Genomic DNA, 16,601 nt, shown 5'->3' with positions numbered 1-16,601 from the left:
ATAATGACCGTGTGTGGACACGCAGTCTTTGTAGTGATATGTTTGAGAATGGAGGGTACTTACACATCCCATTTATTATTTATATGCTGTTTGACTCGTTAAGATGAGATAGTTTGAAAAGAATAAAGTTTAAACAATGAACACATGTCGCATAGCTGGTGTGCTTTTGAAAATCAAATTTTTTGGAAATTATGCGAGAAAAAGGGATTTCTTATTCGTAGGCCCAAGTCACGCCGTTTTTGTTGGCGTGGTCAGTATATGTAATGATTTTGGGTTTTTAGATACACTAACTTTTCTTTTGGGTTTTGTGCAGTTATTAGTTGGTTCGTTTGCCAAAACTTTTCAGTTGCCATCAGTTGTGAAGAAAGAAAAAACTTAAACTAGCCATCTTCTTATTCTTCTTCTCCAAAACAGGTGCGTGATTTTGTCTTTCTTTTCTTGTCTATGATTTTGATTTTGTTTGAAGAAGAATTCGATGTCTATTACTTTTGAAAGCATTAGTGGTGAGGTAGGGATGGTTGAATTGAGGGAAATGGAAAGGAGTGGTGACAGTGGTGTCGTTAGGGGTTAGTAGTGAAGATGAGGCGTCATCGTCTTCCTCATTGGAGACGATGACTGAAGAGGTGGTATCTAGGTCGGTGTTTGATAATTTTGGGGATTTGAGAAGGGAGTTTGGGATTGAAAGTCCCGATCTGACGATATACGACCTGAGTAGTGAGACGAACGTTTTTGGTTCAAACAATGTTCCTCGAGATGGTGATGTTGTAATTATGTATGGCTAACTGAAGGCGGGGTTGAGGTTGTCGTTCTCACGTCTGACCTTGGACGTTCTGAACTTTTGTGGGAATGCACCTTTGCAATTTGTAGGTAATAGTTGGAGGGTGTTTCATGTTCTGGATCTGTTGAGACAGAAGGGTTACAATATTTGTTTGTCTGACGTGCTAGAACATTTTACTGTAAAAATATCTTCTGCTTTGAACTTTGGTTTACAAGTGATGAGAGGTAAATCATCGGTAATTGTTGGTGTGAGTAAGGAGGAATGGTGACACGCAGACCTCTGTTGATTGTGTGGAGTTATTGTCCTCCTGGATGTGTTTTGAACAATCGTTGTGTGAGGACTGATGGTAGGTCGTTATCTGTGTGTAGGTAGTTTACTTGTGTAGGTTGTTTATTTGTGTAGGTCGTTTGTTTTGGTTACGAGTTGATATGATTACGTTCTAACATTTGTTTGTTTTGCAGAGGTCGTAATTCATGGTCATACTTCTACAGGGGCTATTGAAGAGTTTGCGAGGCTAAGTTGGGAAGAAAAAGCGTCCTCGTTGGAGGAAGTTGCACATTACTTCAAAAGACGAGGTGGTGCGAAGATAAACTTGAAGAATGCTGAGCAGAAGAAGAGGGCTCGTTAGCTGATTTGTGTTGACTCTGATTCGAATTCAGCTACTGAAATGGAGAGAGATAAAGGGTCAAATGCTAGGGGGAGGAGTTCAAAAGGTGGTGCTGTTGCTGGGAGTCGTGATGTGTCCAGATGAGCTAGGGAGGGAGGTGAGAGTGATAGGGGGTTGTGGAGGTGGTAGTGCTGGGGTAGTTGGTGATGCTCCCGCTCCCTTTCGTAGGCTTTAGTTGAAGAGGCGAGCTGAGGTCGGCGAGCCTGAGGGGGCTAAGAGGACCCGAACTGAGTTTGAGGAACGACCTGTTATGGTGGAAGGTCGTACTTCATCAGGTCGGGCTCCTTTAAAGAGGATGAGCCTGAAAGAGCTGGAGGTGGATGTTGGGGTGGCTGATACTAGGGGCAAGAAGAAGGCTAGTGATACTGAGGCAACTGCCTAAAAATACAAAGGGTCTGGGAGTGCGGGCCAAGGTGATAAGGCTAGTGAGTCTGACGTTCTAGATAGAACGGTCACCTACTACGACCCAGTGAATGGGTTGATGCGGCTGGTGAAGAATAGGGACTGTAGTTTCAAGTCTTCACTGGTTGCGAATGGGTTGCTGGAGAGTATTGCCTTAAATGGAGATAGGCATCAGCTGGAGACTGGGAAGGATCTGGAGGCGAATATGAAAGACATGGATCGCTCGATCTGTTTTGTAAGTGTCTTTTCGATATGAGTTTTTGTTTTGTGCTTTGAGTTATTGCTTTTTGACTTATTTTGTTGGTTTGTCAGGTTCTGGCTATGTATATGAAGTTGAAATAGATGGCAACTATCTCTGACATGTACAAGAAAGAGCTGGAGGTTTCCAAGGAAGCTTATGACAAGTTGTTGGCTATGCAAGAGGTTGAACTTGCTGAGGGCTCAGGCTGGGGATTTGGCTGGGAAGGTGGCCTTATTGCAGCCATCTCTTGATGCTTTGAGGGTGGAGGTAGCGCATTGGATTGCTGATAGCAAACAATCGCAGGTCATTGCTGAACGAGCTCAGAATAAATATAACAACCTAGTCGATCTAGTAGAGAGTGGTGATGTCTACGTTCTAGTGGATGATTACACAGAACTAGAATGTAAGTACAAAACCCTCAAAAGGTCTGTTGAAAGTGGGGCCGCAATGAGAATCGTAGAGAAATCGCCAGATGCTAGTAGACAATCTGATCTACCAACCGACCTGGGTGCTGCTCCAGCTGCTTAACCCACTGAAGATACTGCCACTGAAGTGTTTAATGTAAGTGGTGATCCAGCTAGTGGCTCTATTGGTGAAGAGGGTTGCCAACTGGATCCTTTGAATGTGGAGAATCTGCCTCGTGTCAACTGATTGTGTTCTTCTTGTAATTTGATTGATGATGGATGAAGTTTTTGAACTATATTTTCTTTTGTTGTTGATACTGACAACTTCTATTTTTGATGGGGATGCTGAGGTCGTTTTTCCAAGATAACCTGGGGGCCTCTAGTATCTAACGGAATTTGTAGTAAGTAAAAATATTTAAATTACTTACTTATTTTGAAATGAGATTGTTTGTGAATTTTGTATAAGTGTGATTGCTTCTCTTGCTTTTTGTTTTGTTATTTGACGACCTGTGTTGCATAGTAGACTCGATGACTTGTCGTACTTTGGTAGATCATTTGATGCTTGTAGATCGTAAGTGCTTGTGTACGACCTGATAGATGCGCGTAGTTAGCACCTAGGTTTCTTCGTGTCCTTAGGTGTGTGTATTGATTGAGTGGTTCCTTTTAGGGGAACTTTTTATTGATTGTTGACTGATAATTAGCCTTTGAGTGGTAATTATAGTTGAGTCAAACTTAACCTTTTTAAAGGCCTTAAGTTGACTTGTGGTCCCTTTGGGGGTACCTTGGATTGTATTTGACTGATAATTAGCCTTTGCGTGGCAATTATAGTTGAATCGTTCTTAACCCTGGACGTTGGTGCTAAGTTGATTTGTGGTCCTTTTGGGGGACCGTGGATTGAATTTGATTGATAATTAACTTTTGTGTGGTAATTATAGTTGAGTCGTGCTTAACCATGGCATTGGTGCTAGGTCGGTTACTTTGATATCCTAGATCGGGCAGTGAGTGCAAGATGTGTGGTACTCATGTAATGCAAGAAGAACACTTATACGCGAAATGCTGATGAAATTTTATTCATATTGATTGGTACATCTGGAGAAAAAATTATTGGTAAAAACGCTTGAGTAGAGCTGTATTCCAAGGTCAGGGAAGCACATCAGCTGAGTTTTAATCCAGTAAGCTCCATTTCCAATGACTCTATGCACTATGTATGGTCCTTCCCACGTTGGGTCAAGCTTGGCTGGTGCTAAGGTCTTTTTGAGGACTAGGTCACCAGCTTGGAAAGATCTTAGGATGACATTCTTGTTGTAAGCTCGTTGGATGGTTTGGTGGTACCGAGCTAGGGATATTGTAGCAATTTCCCTTCGCTCTTCTAGGAGGTCGACTTCTTCGGATAAGATGTTGTTGTTTTCTCCTGATTCGACGATGTCAGAATGTGTAGTTGTGATTGTAAGTTCTGATGATATTACTACTTTTGTTCCGAAGCAAAATGTGAAAGGAGACTCGTTGGTACTGGCTCAGGCTGTTGTTCTGTATGCCCATAAGATGTTCTCGAGTTGTTCTGGCCATTGACTTTTCTTGCTCTCCAACTTCTTTTGGAGATTCTCTTTGATGGATTTGTTTGTGGCCTCTGCTTGGTCATTGCTTTGTGTATATCAAGGTGTAGAAAATGCTTAAGTGATGCGCCACTTTTGTAAGAATAACTTAACTTGTGTGCCGACAAATTGGGTTCTGTTGTCCATGATGAGGGTGTGGGGTAGACCAAATCTTGTGATGATATTGGTTCATATGAAATTGATGACGTGAACTTCCTTGACTTTAACAAGCGGGATTACTTCAACCCATTTGGTGAAGTAATCTATGGCTGCAAGGACGTATTTGAGTCATGTTTTCTTTTATGGGATAAATGGTCCCATGATATCCATCCCCCACATATGGAAAGGCCACGGGTTGGCTATGTTGTTCAACTCCCATGCTGGACTTAGGTGGTTGTGGCCAAATGTTTGACATTGGTGCCATTTGAGAACATACTTCTTTGCCTCGATGTACATGCCTAGCCAATAATACCCTTAGGCAATTGCTTTATGAGCCAGAGATCTTGCTCCTGCATGGTTGCCACATTCGTGTTTGTGAATTTCGTTGAAAATGAGTTGGCTTTCGCGTGGAGTTATGCACCTTAGGTGGGGTCCTCCTGTGGATTTACGGAACAATCATCTGTTGATCACGGTGTATCTAGGAGCTCGAAATTGTATGACACAAGCATTCATTGCTTCTGCTGAGAGCTCGCCATGTAAGATAAATTTCAGAAATGGGCCTATCCAAGATTGAGTGATCTTTTCTTCGGATGAGGGCTGAAAGTCTGTGAGGCTGTTGACACTTTCTTGTTGGTAGGCGCCTCTCTAGGATGTCAATGTAAACTGTGTTGGGACTAGGGCAGGAAATCGGGTCGGGTTTGACCCAAATCCGACCCGACCCAAACCCGAATAATTCGGATTCGGGTCGATTTTTATATTCGTTTATTTATTTGGGTCGGGTTTGAATTCGGGTCATCGGATTCGGATTCGGATTCGGGTTCAGATATATTTTTTAGGCTTTTTTTGAATTTTTAGTGTTATCCGATCGGGTTAGTCAGATATAATCAGGTTTGGGTTTGGATATTATGAAACTATTCGGATTTGGATTCGGATATAGCCATATCCGACCCGACCCCGACCCGATCCCTGCCCTAGTTGGGACATGCATCTTGGGTTTTTGATGCTAAGAAAGCCAGGTTGTCTGCATGTTTGTTATCCTCTCGGGGAATGTGTTCCAAGGAGAATGTTGTGAATGAGCTGATGATATCATTGACGACTTGAGCGTACTTGGCTAAGTTTGCTCCATTTGTCACACTTTTTGGTGATCTGTTTGACGATTAGTTGGGAGTCACTGTAAGCTTTGAGTTTTCGGACTTGTAATTGTTGTGCCATGCGGAAACCTGTGATTAACACTTCATATTTTGCTTCGTTGTTGGATGTTGCGAAATCGATCTTGATTGACTGTTATAGCTGGGTTCCTTCTGATGAAGTTAACAGAGCCCCCAGTCTACTACCATTGTTGTTGCAAGCTCCATCTACGTAGAGGTGTCATGTGTCTGGGGTGGTTGGTTGATGGAATGAAGTAATAGACTCGGGTTCCCAGTTGATATCTTCGACGGGAAGTCGCTAGTCGAAGCTCCAGAACCATTATAGGAAAAAATTTGATGTGATGTTCTCCGAGTTCTTCAGCCCATTTAGCCATGTGGGATGTTTTGTTGGTGGAATTCAAGACCTGCTTGATAGGTACATCTGTTAAGACCTTGATCTTTGATGCTGATGTTTGGCCCTAACGACCCTAACCCGCCCCTCGACCGACCCGAATAAAGCCCTCACAACTAAAGCCCTCCACAGAGTTTAGGGCGGGCCGGCCCGCCCTAATGCCTTCTTTCTTCTAAAACATAGGCCGAATTTAATAAATTTCATTAGCCCTCGACCCTAACCCGTTAAGTTCTAACCACCAGCCCTAACCGCCCCCCCGTTTCACACTTTCACTATAAATACACATACCATAATTGTCCAACTCTTTGTTAAATATTTTCAATTAAAATAACATTGTCCTTTGTAATTTATCACTTACACCCAAGATAATAACTTGTCTTATATAACAAAACTTGTCAACTTAGCGACCATGAAAGAACAATAAGCACTAGCCTAATAAAAATAAGACTTTATTCCTTTGATCATCAAGTCAAAGTCCATAACTTATTATTCTCAATTTCTTTTCTCACTTATTTCTTATAAATTATATTTTTATTCACATCCAAGTCAAGTCTAAAACTAAAAGTTTCCTTTCACACCATTAAAGCAAAATACGAAGCGACATTTGTAACATAGAAACCAAAACAACCTTTGTCGAAAAAAATGACATTTGTAATCTCAAACCTTTCTCCATCACTTGTTCAAAAGCCAATATTTTCATTTCCATATACAAAGCTTGAATCACTTTTAAATTAGAAGAAAGGTAATATTATATTTGTTTGAATCTATTATAGAAATAATTTATGATATTACAAATAGTTTAACAACTTCCATGACCCTTTAACCAAAACTATTATGTTTCTTCGTTATATCTATTACTTTTCCTTTAAAATGATAATATAATTATTTGTCTATGTATTTCAATGTTAAATGTAATTTTAGTGAGGTTTGAGTACAAGGAAGAACAAATTTTGAACTCTCGATGTTCCTGAGTTCATTAGATTGTGGATGTGCATTTAAAATTTTTGGACTTATACGGGATTATTACTAGATTGGTTGGACTTTGAGTTTGTAGATTATTGTACATTTTGTAATATAAATGAGTTTTAAAACCGATGTAGTAAAAAAAAAAAATATATAGGCCTACCCTAAAGCCCTACCAAAGCCCCAATCTCTAAAGCCCCTAAAGAACCTGTGGTCGTGGTCGGCTTGAGATTTAGACTTGGACCGCCGAGTTCTTGATTCGATTTTTAGGTCGGGCCTAAATGTTTAGGGTGATAGTTTACCGTGTGAGCCCGGAAGATAGTCGGCGATTTTTGACCCTAATCTTTTAGGTAGGGGTAATTTAATCTAATATTTGAAGGGCTTTAAATGTTTAGGGCGGGCTAGGGATAATAAAGATAACATTGATAACATTGTTTTCTCAATTGGAGAGTAATGCTTTTCCGAATCTGCCAATGTCTTGCTGGTGAAATAGACTGGTTTTTCGATTCCCTCGCTTTCGCGAAAGAGGACCGAGCTGATGGCAAAATCGGTAACACAAGGTAAAGCCCTAGTGTTTCTCCTTCATTTGGTTTAGACAGGAAGGGCGGAATTGATAGGTAAGCTTTCAGGTCGTTGAAAGTTTTGTGGCAGTTGTCTGTCCATGTGAATGTTGCGCCCTTCTTTAGTATTTGCAGGAACGGTCTGCATTTGTCAGATGCACGTGAGATGAATCTGTTGAGGGCTAACACCATGCTAGATAGCTTGTGAATTTGTTGTTTGGAAGTTGGTTATGACATTTCAAGGAGAGCTCGTATTTGTTCTAGGTTTGCTTCAATGCATCTTTGTGAAACAAAGTATCCTAAGAATTTCTTTGAGGCTACACCAAATACACATTTTGCTGGGTTGAGCTTCATCTTGTTTTGGCTCAATCTTTCAAAGGCTTTTTGCACGTAAGAAATGTGATCGCCAGCCTTTGCACTTTTGACTACCATGTCATCTATGTAGATTTTCATAGTGTCGCCCAGCAAGTCTTTGAACATTTTTGTGACAAGTCTCTGGTAGGTCGCACCGGCGTTCTTCAAGCCAAACAATAAGACGTTGTAGCAGAACGTTCCTTGTTCGGTTATGAAGGACGTTTTTTCCTGGTCTTCTTTTGCAAGTGGTATCTGATTGTATCCGCTATATGCGTCCATAAATGATAAAAGTTCATGACCGCAAGTTTGATCTACCAGTATGTCAATCCTGGGTAGGGGGAAGCTGTCCTTTTGGCAATACTTGTTGACGTTGGTGAAGTTTATGCAGAGTCGTACCTGACCATTTTTCTTAGGAATGGCTACGATGTTAGCTAACTAGGTCGGGTACTTGACCTCTCTAATGAATCCAACTTTTTTGAGCTTTTATATCTCTTCATTGATAGCTTTTTGAAATTTGAGTGCTAGTTTCCTAGGTCGTTGTTTGATTGACTTTATAGTTGGATCTACATTTAATTTGTGGCAATCGACCTAAGGGTCGATTCCTGGCATATCGATATACGACCAAACAAAAACATCTTTATTGAGAGATAGAAAGTTGACAAGTTGTTCCTTGAGCTTGGGGTCTAAATCAGTCCCTACATAAACAAATTTTGGGTAATCATTTGTGCCCAAATTGACTTTCTCTCCAGATTTGACTTGTGCTTGTTTTTCCTTGAACATGTCTATTATGGATGTTGGAGGGCTAGAAGCTTGATGATCTTGCAGTTTTGGGATGTCTTTCGACTGGACGACCTGAGTTTTGGCCTTGGTTGTTGCGCTTACTTGATTGCATCGATGAGCTTCTAGTTGGTTGCTTATGAGCTCTATGATGCCTCGGGGTCCGGGAACCGCATGACTTGGTCTAAGGTTGATGGAATTGCTTGGATCTTATGAATCCACTTGCATCCTAAGATGGCAGTGTATGACGACTTGACATCAATCACATTGAAACGTGTTGAGGTCTTGACCATGTCATCTTTTTCTCCAATAGAGACTGGTCTCCAATGGCATCTGTGCGGTCTTCATTGAACCCGTAGAGTGGTGCATTTGACTCTATCATCACTGAGTCTGGCAGGTGCATATCCTTGTATGTTTGGTAGAAGAGGATGTCGCAGGAGCTGCCTGGATCGATTAGGACCCGCTTGACTGTTATTTCGTTGATTTTGACATGAACTACCGGAGCATCATTATGAGGTAGGCACACTTTGTCGAGATCTTCCTCGGTGAATGATATTGAGGTCGTATATTGAGCGTTGGCAAGGAGTGATCACTTCAACTTTGTGGGATAGGTGGTAGATTTCTTGCAATGCTCCTACGCGCTTGCGCTTTTCACGACTGGAGGTTTCATTGCTGGAGGTGTCTGTAATCATGTGGATTACCTTTTCCTCGTCGTGATCGGAGGAGTGTTGTCTTCTGTTGTACCTCAACCGACTTGGAGATTTAGATCGTCGTCGTTTCGCTTCTACTCTTTTCTGCGAAAGGTGTCGCTCATGACTACGACTCGCCTCGCCAAGGGTTGGCATTCAATTTATGCCTGAGGTCGCTTTCTGGCAGGAACTCTTTCAGTTTTCCCTTTTTGACTAAGTCTTGGAGGTAGTGCTTGAGACTCCAACATTTATCGGTGTCATGGTAGTGGAGTTTGTGGAAGTGGCAGTATGGACGTCCTGATATTGCGATCACCTTGTTGATGTTTGGTTTGAAGTAAGGTGCTGTATATATATCTTCTTCGGATATATGGCTTTAAGGCCCGGAGAAGTTGGAGAATTCTCTTTTGGTGTACGATGGCTTGTGGGAGTTGGTGCCCTTATTGTTACCTGAGTACTGGTTGCTTTCTTTGGGTCAATGTTTGTCGCTGACTGCGATGACTTCTTTGCCTTTGCGCTGGGTCATCTATTCTTTGTAATTCATATGCTTGTCGACTCTGTGGTACAGGTCGTCTAGGCATTCTGGCTTGTTGCGCATGAGAGACCCTGCTAATTCGGAGTTGTCTAGGAGGGCGTTGGTGAATGTAGAGGTTGCAAAGCTGTCCTTGAGGCCTGACTCTATTGATAGGAGTTCATTTTTGAAATGTCCTAGGAAAGCGCGAATAGTCTCGCCATGTGCCTGCTTCACCTGGAATAAGGAATTTAGGTCGGCTTGTTTCTTCCTGTTGTGGATGAACTCTGTTGCGAATGTCTCGGCTAGCTTGTCGAAGTTGTGGATTGAATCAGGAGTTAGCGTGTAGATCCAGTCTAAAGCTGCGTCCTTCAAGCTAGCTGGAAAGAGTTTGCATTTGAGGTAATCAAAGTCCGAGCGTTGTAGAAGCCCGTGGATTTGGCTGAAACGAAGCTATGTCTTTGGCTCGGACACAAGCTTTTTCGTCGCATAACAGAACTTTGGTCGGATAAAATCGCTGGGAGGCAAGTTTGTCCCCGACTTCGTGGGTGAATGGTGACGCTTTGTATGACTGGAGCATCTTTTGAATGATCTGAGTTGCGCTGGCTTTTTCGCTTGACTACTCCAACCGCTGGGCGAAGTCCTCTAATTGTTGATTGGTGGTTGTAGTGAGGGCTGTGACTGCGTTGTTTTCAATTGCATCTAGAGCCAGGTTGTTGGTGTTGGAGGTGGTTTGCTCGCGCATAGCTTGGTTCTTTTGCTGGAGCGTGGTAAATGACTCGTGGAGAAACTTTACTTGATCTACTAGAGTTTTTAGTTGTTCTTCCATGGTGGTTTTCTAACTAGTTTCGTGGGCTTGAGAAAATAGTGTGGGTGTTTTTCTCAAAGAAACGAACCAGCAGACGACGCCAATATAAAGGTGTATATTTGTATCTACAACCTGATGTTGAGGTTGATAGGGAATGGATGCACTCTTTCTTGGGATAAGAGTTGCCTACGTATCAAGTTTTTTGGGTGAACTTGAATAAGTCTTACGTAGTTCATCTCTCTCTACTTATAAATGTTTGAGCTGACCTTCCTTATTTGCTCCAGGTCATTATCAAGTGTAGATTCATATTTTGTGCTATCTTGATGATTCGTCATTACTTATGTTATTACAAAGTAAATGTCTCCTTCATTGGTGCGATGACTGAGTTTTAGGATCGCGGTAGATCATTTGCTTCCATATGTGGATGTGTTTGATATTTGAGACGACCTGAGTTTGGGATGACCTGAGTCTTGGTGGCGTGGTACGACCTGGTAATATACAAGCTGTGAAGATATAACCTGGTGTGTGGACACGAGTGTTGTAGTGATATATTTGAGAACGGAGGGTACTTACAGTGAGTGCAGCAAATGTTTATATGAATTAGTCTCGTGTTTCCATAATGAGTTGCGGACGACCTACCTAGAGACATACCAATGTCCTCAAAACTCTTTCGTAATGAAACATTGTCCTGCAAACATTTTGCTTCATGATATCTAGAAACTCTCCAGATGGATTATTAAGGGAATAGGAGTTTTATATATTACTGAAATTGTAAATAAAACTAGTCACAAAACTATTACTTCACTTTGAGAGTTACGACAAACTCTATGGAAACAAAGTCTCTCTACCATTTCAGGAACAATCCTTCCTTCCTCTCTTTCTACTTGTTTCCAGTATTCTGAACTTTTATACTTAAATAACATTCTTTTCTCTGGGTGGTTGACAGACCCACCTTCCATTGCGTTTGAGCCCTGCTACTTTTCTTCGAAAAGATTTAACCCATGGTATATGAAGGGGCAGGCAAGTTGACAACAATGCTCTTGTTCTTAGTCATCATGCTAATTGTGTTGGTGATTCCTTGTGACCCAATGCCACTGTCCCTCAAACCCTGTCATAAACACTGATGTTTACTAGTTCCCGCTTAAACGCGAAAGTTCAGGATATAAAAAATTTCTAAAAATAATAGTAGCTCTTGGGGATGATCAAGTGTACCTGGAAAGGAAAATGATCTGGCCCACGAGCGGGTGCAGAGTTGATCTGAACTGTTCCGGTCTCCATCGCATCACTGATTAAGATAGCTTTATTGATATCTCTTGTAAAAACACAGCCCTGCATGTTTTTTAATCAGCTCAGAATAGAGGAAATACGATTTTCTGACCTTCCTATTAAATGTTACAGATTATGTACTTTATTATTTAGGCCCTTTTAGACATGCCCTCCCTCCCAAACCAAACACACACACACACAACTATGGTGAAATTAGGGGTGCCCCCTCAAAACCATCAGAAATGCGATTTTCTGACCATCTGACAAAGTCTTACCTGAAGTCCATAAATGCTACCATTGCAATGACGAATTCCTTCTTCAGCAGATTTGATCCTGATGACTGGCAACACAGGCCCAAAAGGCTCCTCCCATGCAATCCTCATATCAGGTTTAACATTGTCTAGCAACAAAGGCCAGATGAGATTTCCCTCTCTCTTGTACTCTTGGCATAACGTTGCTCCTTTCTGCTTGGCATCCATAGTCAATTCCTCAATAAAGTTAGCTGATGTTTCTGACACAACTGGGGTGATATCACAGTCATCTTCAGGATTTCCAACTTTCAACTTGGACACCATGGCATTTACTTTTTTTACAAGAGCATCAGCTACGGATTCCATCACTAGGACAACTTTTACGGCTGTGCATCTCTGACCACTGCAAGTATAAAAAACAAATTGTCATCCTATATTCATCAACTGAGTGCAAGGGAGGAGATAAATTACCTATAGGAGAAGCCTCCTTTGACAATATTGGATGCAACCAAATCCAAATCGGCATCTTCAAGTACAATACAAGCATCCTTTCCTCCAAGTTCCATTTGAAGTGGAATCATGCCTGCTTTCTTTGATATTTCAATTCCAGTGTCTCCACCGGTGAAGCTGTGCTATGCAAAAGCAGTTTTTATGTAATGAAGGAAAGAAAAGCTTATGGACTATTACAAATCGTCTGGATTTTACCTTATACAGTTGACTGCAGGATGCGTTGTGAGAAAATCACCAATCTCGGAACCTTTCCCAGTAATACAACTAATAAGGCCTTTCGGAAAACCAGCCAAATGAAAGCAATGCACCATGTGCAGCGCAGCTATAGCACCCTGCATGTATAAGGAGAGTTTATGGGCATTATATCCTAATATAATACCAACTGCTAGAAGACAGGTAAAAGAATTTTGATCCTCCAGTAGTCTAAATTAAACAAAGCCATCAAGTTGATGATCATTGTCCATAAATGATAAGCAATTTTGTCCATTTTACTAGGATAGTCTGGGAGTATGTACATATGTTTTCATTGATAGCATGGAACAAAGTACATCTGAATTCATGCATGACTTTCCACTATTTTATGTATTGTGTAAAATGAATTGGAAAGTGAGCTACAAGAACGTAAAATACCTGAGTTGGAGGCTTGAGCACAAGTGCATTTCCGGCTATCAGTGCAGGGCCCATTTTAGAGACAGCTAGGTTGACAGGATAATTGAAGGGTGGGATTGCCAAAACAACCCCGAGTGGAATCTGCCGTTTAATTAAAGATCAATTAATTATTCTAAGAATAAAAACTACAGTGTGTAGAAACTATTTTTGTTATCTACCTTTTATCCCGACCCTTAAATTGCAAGACTACTCATTTTCATAAACTGGGTTGTGGAGTACCATTAAGAAAAGACTAGTGAAACGATTTGAAATCTAGCTTATAATACATATACTAAACATCAATATGATTATGAAGGTAATTTCCATTAGAAGGTAGCGATAGCAATATATATATATATATGAATGAACATAATCGATCAATATTTTGCAAGGCGAAAAGAAAATCAAAACCTTGCAATAAAAAACCAAAACAACATCAGAATTATCCTGAAGGGAGTCAAAAACAAGATAGAGCACTTTGGAAGCGGCTATGCAAGAGATTTAATGTTGGGTGAACATCAAAACATATGAAGAAATTACCTTCGAAACCATGCAGTACTTGCTCCTTTCGTTCCCAGGAAAGCTGTCAGATGTAAGGAATGTTCCCTCTGCCAGTACCCTAACCCCTTCTTCGGCAGTGTAGGACAAAAGATCTCCAGACCTCACAACCTTCATTAAATGACAATGCAAGTGGGTTTCAGAACATGCTCTACTCAACTGATATTTTTAGCTCACAAACACACATACACACATCCAGGCGCACATTGAAAAGAAGAAAAATGGTATCAAGTACATAACCATCTCCAAATTGATCATATTCAAACCATCACTCTTTAGTCCATATCTACATGATCATATTAAACACACCCTTCAGTCAAAATGAACAAATTTTCTAATTCATTACTCAATTTTATCATTTTATATAACCATCGCTCAAATTGAACATACTCTGCATACCAACACTAAAACTGATCAAACTGTAAAAACCCGGCCTTCACTCAAAATGAGCAAGAATTTTCATTTTTTTCATCTCACAATTATATCCATTACTCAAATTAACAGAATTCAACATAATCAGCCATCACTCGAAAACTAATGAAACTGTGCACAACCAACACCGTACCTCAGTAACTGCATCTTTAGCTGGTTTTGCAACTTCTTTCACAAGACACTCGGCAATAGGGTCCTTGTTTTCTTTCAAAATAGCAGCTACTTTATGAAGCATCTCAGCTCTTTTCCATAATGGAGTCTTAGCCCAAACTTTTTGAGCACTCTTTGCACTTTCAAGTACTTCATTAACTTCATCTTGTGTGCATGCTGCAAATATCATATAACTCATTCAAAATGCTTCATCAAAAACACACATGCACAGAACATGCAAACTTATTTCACTATTTTTTTGTACCTTGAACCTTGTACTGATTTTTTCTGGTGGTTGGGTTGACGATGTCAACAGACTTTCCTGAAGAAGAGTTCTTCCACTCTCCTTGTGAGTAGTACTTGTATACATGTCCATTGTAGATTTCAGAAAACACTCCAGTCCCAGCCAACTTTTGAAGAGTTTTTGAGTGAACGAAGAAACAATTTAATAATATTAGAGAGGTGATGCAATGAACTTTCGTAGTTGTGTTATAAATGGGCCATGTGTTAAATGAAGGCCATGTAAGGGCCCAATTAGGAATGGTGAGGAGGCGCAGTGTCAGGGCCCAAGTCAGAGTCTGTTGGCGCCATTATTTCGGTGTTGGCGTGCACCAATGTTGCACGCATTTTCTGGATGATGCGCAACATTTGTTAGCCTTAAAGAATGCGCAGGTCTCATAATCTCATTACCATGAAGATCATTATGCCCTGAAACCTAGTCCTTTAGCAAACATGAACAGTGTTTGGACTTTTTTGGAAGTGACAATCATCTTAACAACAAGATCTCCATCTTGAAAAGCCAAGTCATAAGTCAGTGTATTTGTCTGAACGGAAACCAAGAGTCCAAGATTAGTTTGCTTGATACTGATATAGTTGGCCAATTTGTTTTTGAAGTTTTTTTTTCCTTTCTGTTTCTTTTCGATAGGCTGGGGCAGTATTAGAAATTTACAATTATGCAAACCGTGGTACACCGAGGTTTTTTTTTTCCCAAATGACATTAGGAATTTTTTTTCTAAATTCTTAATAAAAAAAGGCTTGTTCTAAATTCAGGGAAAGAGAATAATTAAATAATTTAAGTGAAATTAGGGTTTTTCTAAATTATTAATAAAGTGGGGGTTTCTAATTTTTGTGAGGAAGGTGTTTATAAATTAAGTAAATAGAGATTTCAATTTGCCTGCTCGTAGAGAGTGGGTTCTTGAAAACCGGGCGATGATATAGTGTAGAGACGGTAGACTTGTTCTTTGAAATAAAAAATAAAATAATAATAATAATAATAAATTAGATCCGTATTTTATTGGATTTAAAATAATTGTCCACATAAAAAAAACCACCAAAGTCCATGAATGTCTAACTATATTACCTCTCTTGCTGCCCCATTAGATGGTTTAGCTATTTCTTTGACTAACTCCGCAATAGGTGCCTTGTTTGCTTGTAAGGTAGTCTGAACTTTCTGAAGTTGAGCTCTCTTCCATAATGGACTCTCAACCCGGCCTTTCTGAGAACTCTTTGAAGTATCGTCTTCCTTTTCCTTTGATAAAGCTGATCCAATGCCAGAATTTCTTTAAAATAAAAAATGTGCAGTGTTTATTAAGAAAATAAAACATTTTCTTGTGCGTAATAAGGTAGCCTGAGGGTGTGCATGCAGTATTTACCCTGTGGTTATTAACTTTGTTCTATGAACGTCATGGCCACAAGTGATCGTCTTTTTCTTCTAAATAACATTGAGCTACGTATTAAGAAACTACAGAATTGTGAAGCGATAAGACTGCTTATTACCTTGAACTTTGTAGCAAATTTTCCTGTTTGCTGGGTTCACGACCTGAAAAGCATTTTTGGAAGAAAATTTCTTCCAATCGCCTTCTGAGCTGTATTTCAAAACAGCTCCATTGATGACCTCTGTAAACACTCCAGTCCCAGCCATCTTGATAGGGAGGGAAGAGAGACAGAGAAAGAGATCTGAGAAATAGAGAGATTGAAGCAGGAGGTGTGCGAAGTGTGAACTATGAACTATGAAGCAATGGGCTTCCTTTTAATTGCAGTTACATATAAAGGTGGCGAAACAGGAGGTTTGCGTTTTATGCAAACAGCAGATGTCAAGCATGTAATCAGCCTAGTTTTCAACGTTGGTTCTGAATTACTGTGATATTATTTATGTTCCTGTACAGATTGAAGGTGAATAATAACCTTAACACCTTGGAAAATCCACGTGGAACATTGTTTAAGCTTCCTGTTTCTTTGGAATTATTGGACCCACTGCTTGTTATACGTTTAGTTCAAGATCAGCCCAACTAAAAATCACTGGAATTTAGCATGTACTATTGAGCAAATATACGAATTCTTGAATT

At 40.4% G+C, this 16,601-nt stretch overlaps 1 protein-coding gene across 1 annotated transcript; it reads right to left on the bottom strand.

Annotated features, from left to right (window-relative positions):
• Positions 1 to 11,153: 11,153 nt before the first annotated feature.
• LOC147508213 (NADP-dependent glyceraldehyde-3-phosphate dehydrogenase-like) lies at positions 11,154 to 16,359 on the bottom strand. Its single transcript, XM_086600783.1, has 11 exons — positions 16,033 to 16,359; positions 15,617 to 15,795; positions 14,522 to 14,666; positions 14,240 to 14,433; positions 13,657 to 13,785; positions 13,099 to 13,218; positions 12,664 to 12,800; positions 12,430 to 12,585; positions 11,983 to 12,361; positions 11,654 to 11,770; positions 11,154 to 11,549 (listed from the first exon to the last, which is right to left on the bottom strand). Exons 1-11 carry the CDS (start codon positions 16,175 to 16,177, stop codon positions 11,436 to 11,438), a joined length of 1,815 nt encoding a protein of 604 aa, XP_086456909.1. The 5' UTR covers positions 16,178 to 16,359; the 3' UTR covers positions 11,154 to 11,435.
• Positions 16,360 to 16,601: the final 242 nt, after the last annotated feature.

Source organism: Coptis chinensis, chromosome 3, assembly GCF_015680905.1.
Source record: "Coptis chinensis isolate HL-2020 chromosome 3, ASM1568090v1, whole genome shotgun sequence".
Lineage (NCBI taxonomy): Eukaryota > Viridiplantae > Streptophyta > Magnoliopsida > Ranunculales > Ranunculaceae > Coptis > Coptis chinensis.
The sequence above is the reverse complement of the archived record's forward strand: the minus strand, read 5'-3'. Positions and strand labels throughout refer to the sequence as shown.

Coding starts and splice junctions, on each gene's coding strand:
- LOC147508213 (XM_086600783.1), bottom strand. CDS start 16,177: ATGGCTGGGACTGGAGTGTTTACAGAGGTCATCAATGGAGCTGTTTTG. Junction 15,796..16,032: donor AATTTGCTACAAAGTTCAAG/GTAATAAGCAGT, acceptor GCATTGGATCAG/CTTTATCAAAGGAAAAGGAA. Junction 13,219..13,656: donor AGTACTGCATGGTTTCGAAG/GTAATTTCTTCA, acceptor ATTAAACGGCAG/ATTCCACTCGGGGTTGTTTT.